Source organism: Lotus japonicus, chromosome 4 (genome assembly GCF_012489685.1).
Source record: "Lotus japonicus ecotype B-129 chromosome 4, LjGifu_v1.2".
In the NCBI taxonomy this organism is placed as follows: Eukaryota; Viridiplantae; Streptophyta; class Magnoliopsida; order Fabales; family Fabaceae; genus Lotus; species Lotus japonicus.
Window position 1 is genome coordinate 3492608 of NC_080044.1, and position 21273 is coordinate 3513880.

Here is a 21273-nt window from a genome sequence, read left to right on the forward strand (position 1 = left end):
AAAGACCTGAGCGCATAAATTTGAGCAGCTATTTAGTTAAGAGCAACATTATTTATACGATCATATCTTGTCCAACCTTTTCCCATCAAAACGACATTGCACACTAGTTAGAACACAGGGGCGTATCTAGGGAGGGGCAGACATGGGTCATCGCCCCCACAAAAAATTTGAAATCTTCACCAACTATAGGTATTTTTATATAGAAAATGTAATAATATTTTGTGATGCTAATCAAGTTGAGTTTCCAGACATGAAAGCCCCTTATTTTATAGGTAATGGTCGTCATAAGAAACAAGATGGAGATATGGAACATCAATATAGAATATATGTGTTTTATTTTGCAATTGATTTGCAACTATCTAAATTAAATAGAAGATTTAATGTAGAGGCAGTAGAAATTCTCATACTTAGTTCAACTTTATATCCTAAGGAAAATTTTAAATTATTTGATAATGAGAAAATCTGTAAGCTTGTTGAGAAATTTTACACAGATGATTTTTCTGAGATAGAAAAAAGGAATTTGTCGTTCCGACTGAGACATTATCATTCAGATGTTTCCCGATATCCTAATTTAGGAAAAAATTCCTGTTTATCCGAGTTTTACCAGAAGTTAGTTGAAACTAGAAAAACAACAATATTTTCACTTGCTGATAGACTGATACGTATTGTTTTGACACTCCTTGTTTCAACTGCATCTACAGAGCGATCTTTTTCTTCAATCAAAGTTGTTAAGATTTCAGCTTTGCAACAAAATTGAAGATGATCTTCTTAGAAATTTTTTAGTTTTATATATCGAGAGAGAAATTGTTGAAAAAATCCTTGTTGATACAATAATAGATAAATTTAGTACCATGAAAAAATAAAGAATTATATTTAAATAATTTTTTATTATTTAAAGTTTATATAATATTCAATGAAGATTTTTTTTGTCTTATATTTCGCCCCCCTCCCAACAAGAAAATCCTGGAAACGCCCCTGTATTAGAACACCATGTAGCTCCATACAGATACAAAACCAACAACCGCGACCTCCTCTGTTAACTGTGTTTCAAATTAGATAAAAGATGAAAAGCACCTAAATAAGCTAGTTTTCAACAAATTTGTGTATTTTAAGAGACTCGAAAAAAATTTCATAATAAAATATTTGGCACACTTCATATTTACAAGATAATTTGAAATAGTAATCACATGCATTCATTTTTTTTTAACAGCATATTTGACTCTTTTATACGTAAATGTTGTTAGCGGGTAACAAGTGAGGCATGCCCAAAAATATACTGGAAAGAACTCGAAAGAAACAAAGTATAGAATCAACTGCACCAAAAGTAAAGTCTAACATCAAGTATTACCATAGAGCAGAAGTTTAAACAATCAAGTCACAGGTCCAACATCAAGAGCAGAATTTACTTGATCTTCGTCTTTGGCCTCAACTGATATGCATTCATACAAGTTTTATTTAGCTCCTACTCATGACATCAACTCTCTCGACAAATGACAAAGAACTAAGCCAACAGAGAATGAATTACTTGACATGCTCAGTTCTAAACAAAGAGAATACATACAAATACAAGCTAAAATGCAGCTTCTGGTCTCCAGCCAAGGTTTAATGTTGTGACTTTATGCGAATATCTAGTTTGAGCTGTCCACAACCAAAAAACTTGGATGGAATCAAAAGGAACACACTTGAAGAAGCATGGCCAATGGCTTGAATGATCTTGGTAACAGATTGCAATATTAGAGTGCTTCCTCGAGACCTAGCCAAGATATCATAATGAAACCCTGCCATAGATTTAGGGCCAATGCAACTAATATGGACTGTGTTCCCCAGAAGCTCAAGTTTATTGTGAACAATGAACAGATGAGCATCATTTTGCTCTTGGAGAACAATTTCTTTTTGGTCAGTATTTAGAAAGACAGTGATAAATTTATCATATGTAAACTGTACTCCAGAGCCTACATGTCTATGGCTGACGTGGAGGGATAACTCCTTCGATGAGGCAACAAAGTCACAATCTGTATGCGGGCATAAAATCGGGATATAGACGCATTCCTTCTCATGGTCACTTTTCATACTGTAACTAAACACCTCTTTACAGCCATATTTTGCATTCAGACATGATATTTTAATAGATTCCAGCAACTTCTCCATAGCTCGGCAACGGTTATAGCCAATGGGCATCAAGCACATGGGACACTTGTTCCTGAGTCTGGCACAGCAACTAGAGCAAGCAACATGCCCATTCTCACACTGAATTGCCATTTAATCACAAATCAAATTAGTGCTTTCATTATATGGAACAACCAATAAAACAATTGGATAAGTACCTTCGAAAAGCTTGCAAGTTGAAGTATCAAGATAGCAGATAAAAGAAACATAAAAAAAGGAACAAATACAGCTCTTTCCCTGAATTTTTCTATTATTGAAAAGGATGGGCCATTGAATTCAGCTACTTCTGTTTGTTACTTTAAGTATTACAGTAACCACATAAAATCTTTTCAATGAACTGTGATGTATTTGTCAGAATATTTGTCGCTACCTGATAACAACTGGTATAGAATAACAGAAACTGATTTTATTAATGAAATCCCTAATCTCAATCCTGCCCAAGTGCAGCATCAAAATAGCATAGATAACAATGTACAGAAGTTAAGTCTACCCTAAAATACCCACTCAGTACAAGTGATATCCCCCTCCAATCTCCCTTTTTTATTATTTATGACATCTCTTCTCTAAATTTCTAACCAACTTCTTAACTAACTAATCAACTCCATAACTAACTATTATACAAAAGGGTTACTTATCACTACCCTGGTAGCATTGTGGTTCAAAAGACAATATCGGTTCAAAAATAAAAGCAAATGATAAATCATAGATCAACAACAACTTATAGCAAAAGGAATGCATAATGTGGAAATTGTTACATTTTGAAAGTGAAATTGAACTGTCATATTACACCCTAAGCCCAATCAGACCCATTGACATGGAACTGTACACTAACAAAAGGAAAATGTGTGGTCATGGCATTGATAGGGTAGAGTTGGCAAACTCTTGTCACTAGTTCTCAAAACTTTATGCATACAATACCTCTCCATACATCAGTACCAGGATTCAAAGTTAAGTCAAAATGGTTATTCACTGTGATGCATCATAATCACATTTTTATATTTAACACATTAATAAAAAGAACAGATTATTTTGTAAGAAACTTCTGGCAATTACAACATTTTCGCCCCTTTTTGTGTCCTAAAGTCTTTGTAGGCTTATAGCAGAACACCACAGATGGTTGAGTCCCCAGATCACTCACCTCTATAGCAGAGCTAATTATATTTTCTGGATACAATGGAGGTGGGAGACTATCAAACATCACTGCTATGATTTTAAACTTTTCCATACAATTCATAGATACATTTTAAATATCCCAACAAATACCTATGTCAACAAACTGATCCTTGCATATTTCAGGCATGAGAAATTACTAGTTAGGCTGATTACAATAAGGGTAAAAACAGAGTATTGAACAGTTCCATCACAACTTTCACACCATCCCACAAAAATCCAAAATTACACACAATCATTAAAAAAATGCAAAATTAATAGACAAAACAACCAAACCAAAACCAGAATTTCAAACAAAAACAAATGGGCATGAAGGAAAACTAACCTGAAAGACAGGAACACTCAAGGGCTCATAGCAAATGCAACAATCAAGAACATCAGGGTCAGTAATTATGACAGGAACAGACCTCTCCCTCTCCCTGGCAGCACTGTATCCTGAGACACCGTTCGAGTCTTCAGCTTCTCCATTTCCATCGTTGTTGTGATCTACTTCTTGGGTGGTCGCAATTTCAGGGTCTTCTTCCATTTCAAAGGCTTGTGGTTGTGATTGTTGCCCTTGTTCTTGTTCTTCTTCCTCCTCTTCGTCTGGTTCTACTCTACGTCGCTTCTGGGTCGGGTTGCTTGGTCCTTCACCATCATCGGAACCACCAAGCGAGATTATCACCATCTCTGCTTCTTCTTCTTCCTCAAAATTCTCAAACCCTGTTTGTCTTTTTATCACAGAGTTTGATGCAGAAATGGACAGTTTAATAATTGATAATTAAATACTAAATAGGTTTATTTCGACTTTCCATATTGTCTTTTTTCCTGTCCTTTTTAGTTTTTATTACCAAAAGAATTTTAGGACATGGCGATTGGTGAAGAATCAAAATCAAGTTATTTAAAATGTTATAAATGTAAAAGAAATAAATGCTTACTTAAGTTATTGCAAATATTTTATTTAATGTTATTAAATATATATTTTGAAATTTATTTCCTTAAAACATTTTTAATAAAAAATATTATTTTTATTTCTCAAATTGAAGAGAGAATATATTTAAGCATTATTGTTTTCTATTTCCATATTTTTTTAATCGGTAATTTTTCCCATTTTTTTTCTTCATTTCAAAATGTCTCATTTTGGACCTTTGCCTTTTGGGAAATATGATGATGACCTAAAGTATCTCTAACCCACGTTTTTAGGTTTGAGTTCCTAAGTTAAGAATCAGATCTTAGGTTCTTTAGTCGTTGGAGAAGGGCTAATATTGAGCTCTTGATTCTTAAAATTAAGAACCAAGTCCTTACATAAGGTGTTTTGCTTTATTGAGTTCTTAGATAAAAAAATAATACTTTTTTTTCTTGTGTCATTTAGAGAACAACAATAGTTAAAACTAGAAATAACAAAACATATTGATGAAGAGAAAAACATAATAGGGAAGATGAAGAGAAAAAAAAAAAAAAATTTCTGAACAAATCAACCATTTATTTCAATAGGGGAAAAAATGATAGAAGAGGAAAATAATTACAACTGAAGAACAAATGATCACAAAAATTACATATGAATATCATAGAAGAAGAAAATTACAACTTAAAATGACAACAAATCACCTGAAGATCATCGATCTGGTGGTCGGCTTGCATGTGCTTCACCAGATCTGTTTTGCATGTGCTTTGATATGATGTACATCAATTTGAACGTCATAGATCCGTCATGCATGTGCTAATCTGGTGGAGAAGGGCTTTGTGAGAGATGAGACGAGAGGAAGAAGGGAAGAGAGTGAGAGAGCTTGGGTTCAAGTCTGAGAAAGGAGAGAGTTGTGACAGTTTTGCCGCTGTCAAAAAGGAGTGAAAGAACGACGAGAGGCGAGGATAGGCTATGGTTTATTGTCGGAAGAATAAAGAGATGAGAAGATAGGGTTTGTTGTTTAGAGTGGGTTCTGACCTGCCGAACCTTTCCTTTTGTATTAGTCGTGCACTATTTGTGATAAATTCAGTCGGTTTTGAGTATGTTTGGGCTCCAAATGACCAGTTGGGCCGATATCTTTTTGTTTGTTGGCACATTGACGCGTTTTCATAGTTTTGACCCCTTTTTTGTTCATATTCTGGTTAGTTTTGGGATTTTTTTTTTCAAAGCAAAAAACACATCACTGCTAATTTTTTGGTTGTAGGAACCCTTTTTAAAGCAAAAAATGTGTATTATAATCCTAAAAGTATAGAAATTTTACACTAACAGTACATACACATTAAATCCATATTTCAATCCTACGTGGTCCAAATTAAAAAAACTTACATAAGTTTTTGATCATGTAGTTTACCTCATTCTGAATTTAGTACTTGTAAGAAAATTCATTTTCTGAATTTACATGTCGCTTATTTTTGAATATTTGTATTCCTTGCAATAAGTCACATGTCCCTCTTCTCCCCCACTCACGCTCTTATTCTTTTTTTTCATAGGCAAATGTTAGTAAATTAATTCGTTAGGGTTTGAACCATAATCCCTTCACTCTTCATTTCTTTCCCCCTAACCCTTATGTTTCTTAACTCTTACCACTTGAGCTAACCCTCGGAAACCAAAGGAAGCAGCAGAGCATCCCCCCTCAAACATACCCTCACCATAGAAGTCATGACTTATGCACTGCGCTAACTCTATGACCTCTCTCTCCACAAGGTCGCCTCCCCTCTAACAATGGCTAAGTAGAGCAACATTATAGTCGCACCCCACTTCCTTTTATGATTGTGGTGACACTAAAGCCACCACCTTTCACGAGGGGTTCAAAGGACCCTAAATCACATAATGATTCTTTTTCACCCTCTCTAGTGGCATGAGAATACTCTTCGAGGTCAAGTGTCTTGATTCTTTCTTTGTTATCTTCCCAATTGTCACAAGCTTGAGTACCTGATGTTGATGATCAAGAATCTGCAGTTCAAGGTACTCCCTCCGGTCCTATTTAAGTATGAAAGAGAAGAAAAATCTTAGTCCTTTTTAAAATAACCAAATGAAAGTTTGAGTTATATTAATTATGTTTTTCCAATGATGTCTTATTAATTCGAACTTGTAAAATGTGTCTCATTAATTATTCTCTCTCTTTCTCACTTTCCAACACTAATAACAAAGGGTAATTTTGGAAGTTTATTTTGATTCAAGACATATTTAATACATTTTATCTAGTTTAACTACATTTCTTAAACTATGTGATTTTTTTTTTTGCTCATAAATAGGACTGGAGGGAGTACAATTTTTTCTTTCCTTGCACACTATCTTTTCTTTAATTCTACATGGATAACAGATTTCTGGTGCTACATGTCATATCACTTGTTCTTTGCATAATTTCAGCTCTTTTTCCCTTGTTGAAAATCATTTTGTCCATCTCCCCAATGGTGCTAGAGTTTCTATCACACACATTGGTAGTGTTGTTTTAGAAAGTTATTCAATGGTTAGCGGATTCCTACACGTACGCACATATAATGTACTTTAAATCTAAACAATTATAGCCCTTGGAAGCTAATGAATGTTTTTGCAAAGTATCTTGCCAAACAAAGCTGTAATAGATATGAAGCACTATGGAGTCTGGACTGTACTAATACGTATGTCAATGCTGCTGTCACGTTACTTGCTTGCTTGAGAATGATGTTCTCATTTCACACAATTGACTCCCAATTAGCATTTCACTAATAGAATTTATTTTAACTAACAACATAGTTTCATTAATATTGGCGTCAAACATTAGACTAGAATTTATGAATGTAATCAAACTGATTTCTGTAATTGCCTTCACATGTGACTCTAGCAGCTCTCTCTTATATTTCATCTATCTAAGGAATTTACCTTCTCCTTTATCACGGTTCAACCTAGATCTTGAGTATATCTTCGAGTTTCATACTTTTACTTTCAACTTCAAGTTCTATTGTGTCAATTAAAAGAAACCATTTGCATATACTGCATGTGTTACAAGTGCCGCGCCTATTTCATTAACATCGTCATCACTCATCAGAGCTGCATAACAGGAGGACTTCCAGGAAGGTTAACAAAATTTCTTCCTAGCTCTTAATGTTGATCAAGATAGTGAAAATAATCAATAAACTTTGCTGTTCTATAATCAAATTCTATCTACTCTATCTCTTGCTTTCCTCTAATCAGTTCAACATCTCCTGTTATCATGACTAAGCCTTCCTATAGCTTTATTTGTTCACAAAAACAGGAGAAATCAATAATAAGCGCGTGTCTGGTTTCCTGTTTGTTCATCCTTCCACATCAACAGAAAAACATGATTTTAACACGCTGACTCAAGCGTGGATCGCCATTGAGTTCAAGGAAAATACACACATACACTAAACCATTGGAACGCAGATGAAAATCTACAGCATCATGCAGACAACACATGCCATACATTTTATACATCATACTCATATTGGAATCCCTATCCTCTAAAAATCTATATTTCAATGTGATTCAATTCACATATCTAGCCCAATGTTGTCAAATCGCGATTGCGGACCATCGTAGTGAGCCAAAAAATTGCTATTTAGCGGCAAATAGCGGGAATAGCACGCTATAGTGGGCAATAGCGGCGTCACGATTAGCCAAAAATCCGCTACGCTACGCTATAGCGGCCGCTATATGATAACACTTATCTAGCCAACAAGCTGCATCAATACACATTCATAGATCACACAAATAAAACAACCCAATTCCTTAAACACTCATATTCACACAAATTAAAGCATAGAAGAGCCAGTTAATAACAGTAAATAAAATCAACCAGGGTTTCATAAAACATTAGAAGCAAGAAAACATTAATATTTCACTTAGCTAAGCATTCACCATTACTAATTCAGAGTCAAATAACACATATAACATGTAAGCAGGGGAAACAGGACACAGCCAGAAGCTGATTTCCCAAATCAGAAAACCTAATCAAACAAGTCAGAAGTTACAGTGACAACGCTTGTTCATCATCTTCCTGATTCTAAATACAACCATTCCATAACGATTCTGCTTGAACTTTACCAGACTTCAAGAGCCTCTCGATTTCCTGGGGAGGGTTCAACCCTAGCTTCTGGGCACGCTCCCACCGTGCGAGCCTCGGCATGCCGATGCAAGGCCCGTAGGCCATGTTCAGATCGAATTGACGCAGCACCGCCTCGTTTCCATTGCTTTCATCTGCAAGCACAAAAGCCCCAAATCGGATCAGAAAAAGAAGAAGAAAGTGAAACCCTAGTAGGAATTGGAAGGGGGAAAGGTACCTTGGAGATCGGGGAGGGCCGGTGTTTGGGGCACGGCGGTGGTGGCGGCGCGTGACGGTGGTTGTTTCTTGGAAGATTTGGTGGGGGCGGGGTTCTTCTTCTTCTGCCTGTAGATTCCTGAAACTGACTTCATTCTTCTGTCTCTCACTTCTGAATTTCAAATTTTGAATTTGAATCTGTTTGTATCTCTGAACTACGAAGCCCCCACCATTTAATAAGTAAGTTTGTTTTGATTTTCGTGTCATTATTTTATTAAACTTAATAGCAATAATAAATATGTTAATAGTAAGAGACTAATTTTACAAGCGAGTTTAATTTTAGTCATTCGACATAAAAATGATGTTTAGTGACCGTCAAAAGCAGCCAAGACCGATCTAACAAGTCTTTGAATGTCCCAGATAAGAGAAGCAAGGTACCTTTTCCACCAAAGAAAATGCGTCCATGGAATTAGTTTAACATTCCACTTTCCGGAAGCCATAATCCCAAGCTCAGGTTAAGCCATGGAAGATGGCGAGAAGCTCTAAATGCAGAATGATGGGATCATCAAAGAAACCGAAAAAAGCCACTAATTCATTCACCCGTCTCATTTCTCAAGCACCCTGCAAAACCTCTTCTTCTACGATCTCCAAGCACACTGCCATCAATGTCGAGATCAGCGCAATTCTACATCGAAATTGTCCACCTCACCGTCCTTGGAGGAGTCACGCGGCTACCACGGCTAGCCAGGAACACCCTTCCTATGTTAGAGGTCATGGAGGCGATGGCAACAACAAGAGTCTGATTGCTCAATCTCTCATTCTACAAACAAGCTGCATTTTGAGCGCGCGATATCCACCACAAGGTAGCGCACGCCACCGAGGAGGAGCTCGCAAGGAGAGCCTTCAATCATTGTTGGGTATCCAAACTAGTGAAGGGGGGCATTCATGTTAAACTGCACTCTACACTAGTCTCCAAATCCTCCGAACCACCGCACAGTCTTTCAGACAGTGAAGAACTGATTCGTCACCTCCTTCACACACACCACAGGACACTGGAGTCGCCATTCCCTGCGGAACCTTAAGCTATTAATGGGCAACGCCTAACGACACGCGAGCCACATCAAGAGGAGTTTACTTTGTAAGATATATGAGTCTTTCAATTTTTATTTTTGAAGTTCATTGACGTAAGGCATAAAATTCTTTTTAAAAAGATTGACTTGTCTTCACTTTTTAAAATTTATACCCCTATGTTTCAAAATAAGTGTAGACTTAGGAAAAAAATGGTTTTATAATTGTCCGTTTGCATTTCTTTACCGTTTTTTTTAAATGTGTTTTCATCCAAAACCTTTGAACAATAGATGTACTCCATTTCAATTATAAAATGCTTAACACTCCTTTTTTTTCTAATGTGAGACTTACTCACATTTCATATAACAACAATCTCTTTCTAAAGTGTGAGTCTATCTCAAATAGAGGTCTGTAAATACTTGCACCGTCGTTGGTTCCTCCATCAATGGAACATGCTCCCTAACGACAATTGCTAGGAAGACTTTCAACACAATTTACTGTCACATTAATCAAATCATTGACTCTACTAACAAAATGCTCATTAATACTAACTTTCTAACAAATAATTCTCTTTCAGCACATAATTGTAGCTAATCATTAGAAAAATTATTTCCATATATTTACATATGACATACATCTCTGCATGCTAGTCTTAATCCTCACGACTCTAGAAAATCACTGCATAAACATAATTGGTAAGTGACAATGAGGGTAGTTAACCCCAAACGAGCGCTCCTACACTTCAAGTGCTTGGTAACCGCAAATCTGAATTTTGAGTGCTTGTTATCCCAAAATCAAGTTTCCTCAAAACCAACTCATCCATGGCCACCATATCTGCAACATTATGCTACCTCTTAGTTCCAATAATTTTATCTTCATGCCACACAACATTATGTGCAACAGTGGTGGAAGATCTCAAAAACTTGCACCACCCCCCAGATTTCAACACTACAATCATGAGCAACTGTCTCAAGAACCCATCTCTTAGATACTGCAGTTCCAACCCCATGGACCTTGATGAAATATTCAAATACACTATTGTTGCTAGCCATTTATGCAATGAGTCAAAGAACCCCAATTGTGTTGAAACATTCCCCAAAGTTGATCTCAGAAACCGCCCGAATATCGCGCCTCTTTACTTGTCATTCAGTTTCTTTTGGAAGTACTGTCCCTTGACCATTCTCTCCATTGATTTGTCCAACAACTCCATGAAGGGTGGTTTTCCAATTGATGTTCTCAACTGCACTCAAATCCATTCTCTTGACTTAAGTTTCAATCAACTTTCTGGTGACATTCCAATTGAAAGTTTCTCTCCCCTTACCAACCTCACCTTTCTGAACCTCTCCTATAATTGCTTTTCAGAGAGTGAATTATCAAATTCCCAATTCTTCAAAAGGTTTAATGCTTCTAGTTTTCTTCATTCTGGTGCTGTCCCAGATCACAAAAGGTTCACAGTGAAAATAATCATTCTACTAGTTGGTTTTCCCATCTTTGTTGTTTTGATGGTGATTTTCTTTGGATGGCTTTGTTTCCAAAGGCCTGATTTTCTACCAAGAGCATTTAAAAGAAGTAGGAGGTTTACACCAGCAATTCTGAAAGCAATTACTTCTGGTTTTTCGAATCAAAATTTGGTGGGGAAGAGTGATGTTGTTCACATATACAAAGGGATCTTGAGAGATGGTACTGAAGTGAAGATTGAGATGTACTTTGATGACATGTCAAGGGAAAGATATAAAGAATTTGTTGAAGAGTGTAAGGTTCTGTGTGAGCTGGACCACAAGAACATTGTTAGAGTTATAGGATGGTGCAGAAGCAGGAAATTCAGGGCTATTGTTACAGATTGGACAGAAGAAGAAAATATTGAAATGTGGTTATCAGGGTCTGCTCCACCATGGAATCATAGGCTGAAAGTGTTGATGGGAGTTGTGGAATGCATGCTCTATCTGCAGGAGGAATGGCCTGAAGTTGACTATGAACTCAAGACAAGTAGTGTTTTAGTATCGGAGTATTTGGAACCATTAATTTCAAGGTTCAAAGTTGAAGAGCAAAACAGCAGTAGAAGGAGTAAGAATAATGAATGACTGAATAGTCACTTTAATCCGTGAAAGATATAAGGTCTATCAATTTTGTTCCTCTGCAAAGAAAATAGGCAAAATAGTCCCTGAAAGAGATAAAATCAAATTTCAATTTAGTCGTTTAGGAATTAAAATGAGATGACTTTTTTCATTTCTTAAAGATTATATTGATCGTGATTTTCATTTTTTAAGGATTCAATTGATCGTTTTTTAACTTTCAGTGACTATTTTGCTTATTTTCATCCATCAAGGATTAAGTTGACCGACTTCGTATCTTTCAAGAGCAAAAATGACAATTTACTCATGAATTATGAGCATACACAATCAAGATTTATTCCTTTATGGTGTCTTATCTTTTTTGTAGTATCAATGATTTGTTTGGTGAATGATACTTTCTTTTATATTGTAGAGATATGCAAGTTTGGGGTGTTTCTTCTAGAGATGATGATAATCAGGAGGGATCAAGAGGAGTTTGATGGTGGTGATGCTGGATTCATTAGGTTCATAAGAACCCTTCATCCTGAAGACTTGTATGAGATGATTGATGAGAGAATGGAAGTTACTGAAACAACTTTAAATCAAGTTAAACAGGTGCTATCCCTTGGACTAATGTGCATAGCCATAGACCAATCAAACAGTGAACAACCAAGTTTAGCCCAGATATTTAATACTCTATCAAGAGCCTACAACGCAAATCAAAAAGTATTTCATGGAGATAGAGTTAAGGGACACAAGCACATTCAATTCAGATAAGTACCAGTGGGTGATTTTCTTCAGAATTAGTACCAGTTTTGTCACTGTTCCTACTTCTGATATGTGATTTCGATTGTACTTCAGTGTTAAGGCATACATTGTACTATAATTGCACATAGTGTGAACTTTTGGATACACTGGTAATATGAATTTTATATGCGTTTGTGTTAAGTTTGAATGAAAGTAAATTTTATATGGAATTATACTTCATTAGCTTAATTGCACTTTTGGTCCTCACTTATACCTTTTGGATAATTTTGGTCTTAAAGTAAAAAACATTACACTTTTCATCCCCACCTTTACCTCTGTTAGCAATTTTAGTCGTTCGTTCACAATCCCTAAAAATCATTAATGCTGAGGTGACACTTTTTAATAATATTTTAATGGAAAATATTTTTTTAAGCACATAATGTTTGGCTTGTTTCATTTTGGTCTCCCACCCTACTAGCTACCACACCCTCCCATCAACCACCATCACCACTCCTCCTTCCACTTACCACCACCACCTGAAAACCTAAATTCTTATAGAAAAAGCAAAATAACACACAATAATGGAAAAAATTACAAAGAACAACACAAAACTCAACCTCCTCCACAGTAATCAACACGCTCCTCCATTACGCCTAGAAATCCAACCAAGTTTTGTTGAACCCTCATCCCCTTTGTGGAGGCTTTCCCTTCTCTTATGTGCTTCTTGTTCAAGAGAGCATGATGGTGATGATCGTTGGATTGATCTGGTTATCTTCTTCTGCATTCATTGTTGGATTGATCTGATTATCTTCCTCCACATTCATCGTTGAATAAAAAACAAGTATTGATTCATTCACACCTTTATTTCTCTTCCATATCATTTCTACATGTTTCACTTTTTATATCTCTTCTATTCCAATCACACTATCTATCATATCTCTCATTTCTTCCTTATCTCACAAGTTGGATGTGAAATTAGTTTGTCAACTAAACATTGTTCATAAAAAATCGTGGACTAAATTCCTAATGTATAATCGTGGACTAAAATACCGATATGTTAAAAATATACTATCGAGTTTTCAATAATCGAGAAAACAACAAAGTTGGAGCATTAAAATTATTACATTAAAAGGAGTGATAACTTGAGTAGTAAAAGTGGAAAATTGAACTCCCATTGATATCCCCATGCCATTGTCTCATCATTCCATTATCTCCATTTACAATTATTGTTTCTTTTTTCTTTTCAGTTACAAAAGTTTAAATCAATTTTTTATTTTGTTCTAATACACCAATAAAAAGTTACAAAAGTTTAAAACATAATTCATCATTTATTATGTAAATTTTGATAGATCTTACAAGCATACATCATAAATATATTTAAATTATGTGTGACAATTATTCTTGACCACAATGTTGTCACGACCGGGATCCTTCTTAGAATCGGTGAGGGATAAAAGATAGTAAATCCTAGAATCGGGATCAAATTGTAGATCCTTTAAGATCTTTCTAGGAATGCAAATACGTACTTCATAAAATACATATACATGAAAATTCACATACATAAAAAAAATAATTCATGATTCACATCAAAATTCACACATAATGACATAATAAGTTCAAAACGTAAGAAACTAAGAATCATAATCCAAGTGTTATAACATATAAGTCACAATGTCATACCATATGGCATATCCATATAAAACATAAGTTCATAATCATAACATAAAATAGACTAATAATACAAATCCCAAAATGACATAAGCTAAGTGCCTAATATACTAGACTATTATGCTAGTATCTACTACAAGCGCCTCCAATCAGCATAGTCATGTTTCAAATCACTTAATTCATCATTATTATAAAAAATAGGCTTAATAGCATTTTTGGTCCCTCACTTATCATGATTTGTCAGTTCTGGTCCCTTAAGGAATTTATTAGCCTACAACATCCCTCACATTTACTAATTGTTGCAGTTTTGGTTTTCATTCAACTTCCATCCAATATTTAACAGGCTTTTTTTTTATCAAAAAATCAATTAAGAAAACCAGAAATCATAAATTGTTAATCATAAAACATAAAACTATTCTTCAAGCCTTATTTTTAATTGATTTTTAATTAAAAACCGTTAAAAATTAGATGAAAATTGACGAAAAACCAAAACTGCAACAGTTAGTAAACGTGAGGGACGTTGTAGGCTAATAAATTCCTTGAGGGACCAGAACTGTCAAATCGTGATAAGTGAGGGACCAAAAATGCTATTAAGCCTAAAATATATATGCTTCTTCACCTGCATCTGAATCAACATCTCCTCCACCATCATCATCAACAGGAGGAAGATCCAAATTAATTACACCTACAGGTAGACTTGCACCTGCACCTGCACCACCACTCTCTACTTCATCAACTCCGACTACAATGTTTTCATCCATATCAACAACATAATTCTGCCCATCCTCCTTGTTCTCCTCTACAATCCAATCATCATCTGAACAAACATCACCAAGGTCATAGTTTGCTTCTTTCCTTTGTCCTCTTTTCCAACCTTGAGTTAGTCATCACAAATACTACATCATTCATCGTCTTTTGCATTAAACGATTTCTTTTCTTGGTGTGTACACCTGAATAATTACAAAATAAATTAAGGCATAAGTGACACCTCATACACAATTGAAAACACAAAATATCTTTCTTTATAATTATGAAATCTTACCCTCTCAAAAGCACTCCAATTACACTCACAACCATATGAGCTACATGTTAAGCTCAATATTCGAATAGAAAACTTCTGCAACTCAGAAAATTGACAACCATATGAATTCCTACAATTTACTGGAGTTTCGTTTTGGAGCTCAACAATAGCTAAAGCACTACCAAAGAAACTCAATTTGTTCTTAAAACTATGACATTGGCCATCAATCAAACTCATCATAGCTATGTCTCCACCAGTCATTTTTTCTAGACAATCATTTGTCCTCTCCTAACTTCATAATCAACTTTAAGTCCTTCTACATAGTGTAACATAGGGTTGAGGTTGGGGCCTGCAGCATGCAGAGGCCTAAGCAACTGATTGACCCATCTATGATCAATGATCTCCAACATAGGCTTATAACAAAAATGAAGAATGTAAAAAAAAAAACAAATAACATAATAAGTTCCCAAACTACGAGTCTAAGACTATAATTTTAAAAATTAAGCTAAATTAATGTCATGTAGGAAGTACCTTCTCAGAACACCATTGAAGTTTGATTTATTAGTCTCCTTACACTTATCTATTTCGGGCATTAGTTTTTACACCCCCCTTATTAATCCCACACTCTCTTTGATTTTCTAAATTCCCTTAATACCCTCTCTTACAAAGAGATAGTCAAAGTGTGATAGTATTTTCACACCTAGTAACTGGGAAACATTTTCACACTCAATGAGTGTGAAATATTTCACACTCACTAAGTGTGAAACGCTTAAAACGAAAGGAAGAAGGTGAAGAGAGAATGAACATACGCGATTCACACAATTGTGTTTCACACTCAAGGATGTGAAACATTTCACAATTCAGTTTCACACTCAAGATCAGTAGTGTGAATGGACCAACTGTTGAGAATTTTATTTTCAATTTTAAATTTTTGGTTTCTTTAGAATTAGATTTCACACTCAAGTGTGTGAAACATTTTTAAATTTCACACTCAAGAGTGTGAGTTATTGAACTGTTAATAATTTTATTTTTAAATTATATTTTTTGTTTTTTTATATTTTCATTTCACACATTTCACACTTAAGAGTGTGAAATCTTTTCAAATTTCACACGTGAAGGAACCAAGTGTTAAGAATTTTATTTTTAATTTTAAATATTTAGTTTTTTATAATTAAATTTCACACTCAAGTGTGTGAAACATTTTAAAATTTCACGCTCAAGAGTGTGAGTTATTGAACTGTTCATAATTTTACTCTTAAAAATAATTTTTGGTTTTTTTATATTTTCATTTCACACTCAAAAGTGTGAAATTTTTTCAAATTTCACCCTCAAGAGTGTGAAGGAACCAACCGTTAAGAATGTGAAAATCTTTCACACTCACTAAGTGTGAAACACTTAAAACGAAAGGAAGAAGGCGGAGAGAGAATGAACCTACCTCGGTTCACACTTATAAAGTATGAAATGTTTTCACATATATTAAGTGTGAAAAGTGGCAACAAAGAAAACTATGAGATGAGAGTAAAAGTGAAGGGTGGTGTGATAAACAAAAATGATGGTAGTGATAAGGTAGGAAAAGAGATATGTTTTGAATGAAATTAAATTTTAAAGGGTATTTGAGACATTTTGGTGCATAAAGAGGGTGAGGGATTAATTGAGGGGGTGTTAAAACTAATGCCCATCTATTTCTTCATAAATGAATCTCATGGCTGGCTTCTGATCTAAATCCACTATGCACAACACTTTTATAAGTGGATAAGCACCCCTCAAACAATTAAATGTATCTTTCCAATAAACCTTTATCAGTAACTAATTATTCAATAGTTTTCTCATCTTTAGTCTTCACAAACAGACAAACTATACACTCTTCAGAATTAAACATTTTCCACAATACACTTTTTTTTTTCTTTCAAGCATCCCAATATCAAGTAAGAAGTAGCAAAGCGTGTAGCCCCGGGTCTAATCAAATCACCACCTTTAGTAAAGTGATGCAATAGGCTTATAAGACCAACCCTGACATAAATGAAATTGACTATTTTCTTACCACGTGCAATTGTCTTTTTGTGAAAGGGTATCTTCTTCTCAAAGTCCTCTAGCATTAGGTCTTTGCAATGAGCTGCACAAGGTGTCCAATAAAGCCTCTTCCTCTTATGCATCAACAAATCACCAGCTGCCCTGTAGTTTGCAACATTGTTTGTGACAATATGAATCACATTTTCCTCACCAACTTCCTCAACAACATCATTCACCATATGAATTTTTGTATCAGTTGCCTGGCATATGCTAGATGCATAAATAGACTTCAAAAAAACTGTTCCCTTAGAACTATTTACAAGAAAATTAAGTATAGACCTCTTTCTTCTATCCGTATGTCCATCGGTCATAATAGTGCATCATGTTTTTCTCCAACAAGCTTTGTTCACGATCAAATATATGGTGCTGAAGCAAATCATAAACATTAATTTGAAACATTTTATTTAATTAACTGTTTGCCAAAAAGTTTATATTTGATGGAATTATTTCACAAATGACGAGAAAATGAGATCGAACAACAATAAAAGATAAACCTTATGAAATCAACATGACTTCCCTAAGTTTTTCTAAAACAAACAAACCTAAGGCTTCTCGCCTCTAATTTTACGAGCGAGTTGAATGTCCTTGTGCATGATGGTGACCTTCTTGCATGAATGGTGCACAGGTTAGTGTCCTCAAACAAAGCAACCAAATACGCCTCGACGGCCACATAAAGAGCCCAAACGGCGCTGCTCTGGAAGTGGAGATTGGTCACCTGAAGAGCAACGTCGTCTGGGCTCTTCAGGTGGCCGCCGAGACGTATTTGACTGGCTTGTTCGAGTATACTAACATTTGCGCCATTCATGCCAAGAGGGTCACAATCATGCGCAAAGACATTCAGCTCGCTCGTAGTATTAGAGGCGAGAGGCCTTAGGGTTGTTTGTTACTGAAATACTTTGGGAAGCCATGTTGATTTCCTAGGGTTTATCTTTTATTGTTGTTAGATCTCATTATCTCATCAATTTTGGAATAATGCCATCAAATATAAACTTTTTGGAAAGCCGTTAATCAAATAAAATGTTTTGAATTAAGGTTTATGATTTTGCTGCATTACCATATATTCGATTTTGAACAAAGCTTATTGGAGAAAAACAAGATGCACAATTATGACTGATGGACAGACAGATAGAAGGAGGACGTCTACACTTAATTTTCTTGTAAATAGTCCTAAGGGAACAGTTCTTTTGAAGTCCATTGATGCATCTAGCATATGCAAGACAATTGATAAAAAATTTCAAAGGGTGAATGATGTTGTTGAGGAAGTTGGTGATAAAAATGTGATTCAGAGTGTCACAGATGATATTGCACTAGAAGGAAATTGGTGATTTGTTGATGCAAAAGAGGAAGAAGCTTTATTGGACACCTTGTGCGGCTCATTACATATACCTAATGCTAGAGGACTTTGAGAAGAAGATACCCCTTCACAAAGAGACAAGTGCACGTGGTAAGAAAATAACCAATTTAATTTATGTGAGGGTTGTCTTATAAGTCTATTGCATCACTTTACTAAAGGTGGTGATTTGGTTAGACTTAGGGCTACACGCTTTGCTACTTCTTACTTGACAATGGGATGGTTGCAAGAAAAAAAAAATGCACTATGAAAAATGTTTAATTGTGAAGAGTGGATAGGTAGTCGGTTTGCGAAGACTAAAGATGGAAAAGCTATTGAAGAATTAGTTACTGATAAGGGGTTTTGGAAACACACATTGAATTGTTTGAGGGGTGCTTATCCACTTATAATTACATGTGCTTCTAGGAAAAGTATCAAGTTATCTATTCAAAATGTTTTATAAACCAAGACCCACCAATCTGTAAAACATGTTGAATGGATAAACACATACATTTTCCATAAGTCCATATAATTATATAATATTTATATTTATTGGGCTTAAATGGTGAGTAGGTTGAATTATAATGTAGAGTCAAGTAACCTAAGATCTGTGATATGTGGAAACTAGGATTATTGATATATGATATACATATACGATATATATATATATATATATATATATATATATATATATATATATATATATATATATATAACCATTACCCTAATTGCATACATCATCTGCCTTAGGTAACTTGTCCTTACACCATAATTAAACACATTTATCAATTTACTTAAGTGCAATAAATATAAATATTATACCGAGTGATTCTCAAATATTAACGGATCAAAATAATCATATGCGCTTCCAGGATAAGTATCAAGCTGTCTATTAAACATGTTTTATAAAACTAAGTTCCACCGAGAAGCTCACACTAGGAAATTCTAACATTTTCATATTCAAATTAACATGTAACAACAAATTAATTAATAGCTTTAAAACAAAATTAATTCAAATTATAAAATATCTCCATATTTTTCAAATTTAAGAGATAACCCTATTAATTTAGTAAATGAGTCACTTTGGAGTTGCCCAAACAATTTTCTCAAACTCTAATTTTTTAAAGACATAAAAATTTATTAAAGAGTTGTATACACACTTTATAACCATTTATACAAATCAAGTAACAATATTCATATTTTTCATTCATAATTTTTTTTTATACCATCTATGAATATTGATTTCTCTGGAACCGCACAACTCTTAAAGAAAGTAAGTGTTTCACTTTCAAAAAAAGAAAAAAAAAGTAGAAACCTATTCGTACTCATGAGATGAAGTTTAATATTTCAATTTAGTTTTGATTATTAAAATAAAATACATAGGCTTTGTTCTTAGAACACAAAGGAAAAGCACACAAAAAAAAAATAAAGCCCAAAAAAAAGAACATAAAGGAACATTAATTTGAATTGAATGAAACCACATCAAAATTGAATAAAACCAACAAATAAACGTCAATTTGAATAACATTTGGAATTTTTTTTTGAAAATAACATTCGGAAATTTTAGCTTAATCAAGTATAACCATAACCATCAAGAGCGATGAAAATTTTATGATCCGAGCAAAATTTATGCGATGGTGAATTTTAGATCCGAGATGTATACTAGAATTTAGAACACCAATGAAATTAAAATAAATCATGTACCTCTTGAAGACATTGACAATTATCGCACTATTTACCTGCAATGAGATGTAATGGACAAACGTGTACTCCAACTTTTAAAACACAAAGGAAAAACACCAAAAAAAATAATAAAGCACATAAAAAGAACACAAAGGAACATCAATTTGAATTGAATGAAACCATTTCAAAATTGAATAAAAAAACATCAATTTGAATAACAATACAAAAAGTTTGGCTTGATCAAATATCACCATAACCATCAAGTGCGATAGAAAATTTCTGATCCGAGTAAAATATAAGCGGTGGAGAATTTCATGTTCAAGATCTATACTAGAATTTAGAACACCAATGAAATCAAATAAATTACGTACCTTTTGAAGACACTGACAATTATCTCACAATTTGCCTGCAATCAATGTCATGGACAAACACGCACTCCTCTTGTTAGAACACAAAGGAAAAGCACAAAAAAAAAATTGAATGATAATTGAATAACAATACCAAAAGTTTAGCTCAACCATATAGCACCATAACCACCAAGAGCGATGGAAAATTTCTGATTCGAGCAAAATTTAAGGAATGAAGAATTTTCGATCCGAGGTCTGTATTAAAATGCAAAACACCAATGAAATCAAAATAAATTACGTAACTCTTGAAGACACTAACAATTATCGCATGATCTACCTGCAACGAGATGCCATGGACGAACGTGTACTCCTTCCTCTCTTCCCCCCATCTCTATCTGAGTTTGATCTCTCAATGGAGGAAAAATGCGCAGCCAGAGCACAACAGAGAGGAAAGGAATCTTGTCATTTATATAACAGAACTAACCCTAGTTTTCACTAATTGGGCTCAAGGTATATATTAGCTATCCTTATACCACATTCAACACTAATTGGGCTTAAGCCCAATAAATAAGATTTTTAAACCAATTTTGTTTGAGTTTGATTACTCAATCCACAAAGTGAACAACGTAATACCAACTTATTCTCTTCATTAATGATTTGTGAATGAGTGAAGAAGTCTGTTCAAACTCAAAAAAAAAGTATTGAACAAACCTTTCAAACATGTTGGTTGGAAGTATTTTAGATTTTTTAA

At 34.5% G+C, this 21273-nt stretch overlaps 3 protein-coding genes and 1 pseudogene across 3 annotated transcripts; 1 reads left to right on the forward strand and 3 right to left on the reverse strand.

Annotated features, from left to right (window-relative positions):
- Positions 1-1325: 1325 nt before the first annotated feature.
- LOC130714425 (E3 ubiquitin-protein ligase SINA-like 10) lies at positions 1326-4070 on the reverse strand. Its single transcript, XM_057564322.1, has 2 exons — positions 3662-4070; positions 1326-2247 (listed from the first exon to the last, which is right to left on the reverse strand). The coding sequence occupies exons 1-2, from the start codon at positions 4001-4003 to the stop codon at positions 1603-1605; spliced, it is 987 nt and encodes a 328-aa protein (XP_057420305.1). The 5' UTR covers positions 4004-4070; the 3' UTR covers positions 1326-1602.
- A 3995-nt stretch (positions 4071-8065) lies between these two features.
- LOC130712019 (uncharacterized) lies at positions 8066-8752 on the reverse strand. The gene is made up of 2 exons (XM_057561839.1): positions 8560-8752; positions 8066-8476 (listed from the first exon to the last, which is right to left on the reverse strand). The coding sequence occupies exons 1-2, from the start codon at positions 8690-8692 to the stop codon at positions 8283-8285; spliced, it is 327 nt and encodes a 108-aa protein (XP_057417822.1). The 5' UTR covers positions 8693-8752; the 3' UTR covers positions 8066-8282.
- Positions 8753-10426: 1674 nt separating this feature from the next.
- On the forward strand, positions 10427-12438 carry LOC130716238 (LRR receptor-like serine/threonine-protein kinase FLS2). Its single transcript, XM_057566442.1, has 2 exons — positions 10427-11669; positions 12090-12438. The coding sequence occupies exons 1-2, from the start codon at positions 10427-10429 to the stop codon at positions 12431-12433; spliced, it is 1587 nt and encodes a 528-aa protein (XP_057422425.1). The 3' UTR covers positions 12434-12438.
- Positions 12439-13785: 1347 nt separating this feature from the next.
- LOC130710849 (uncharacterized) lies at positions 13786-17967 on the reverse strand (annotated as a pseudogene).
- Positions 17968-21273: the final 3306 nt, after the last annotated feature.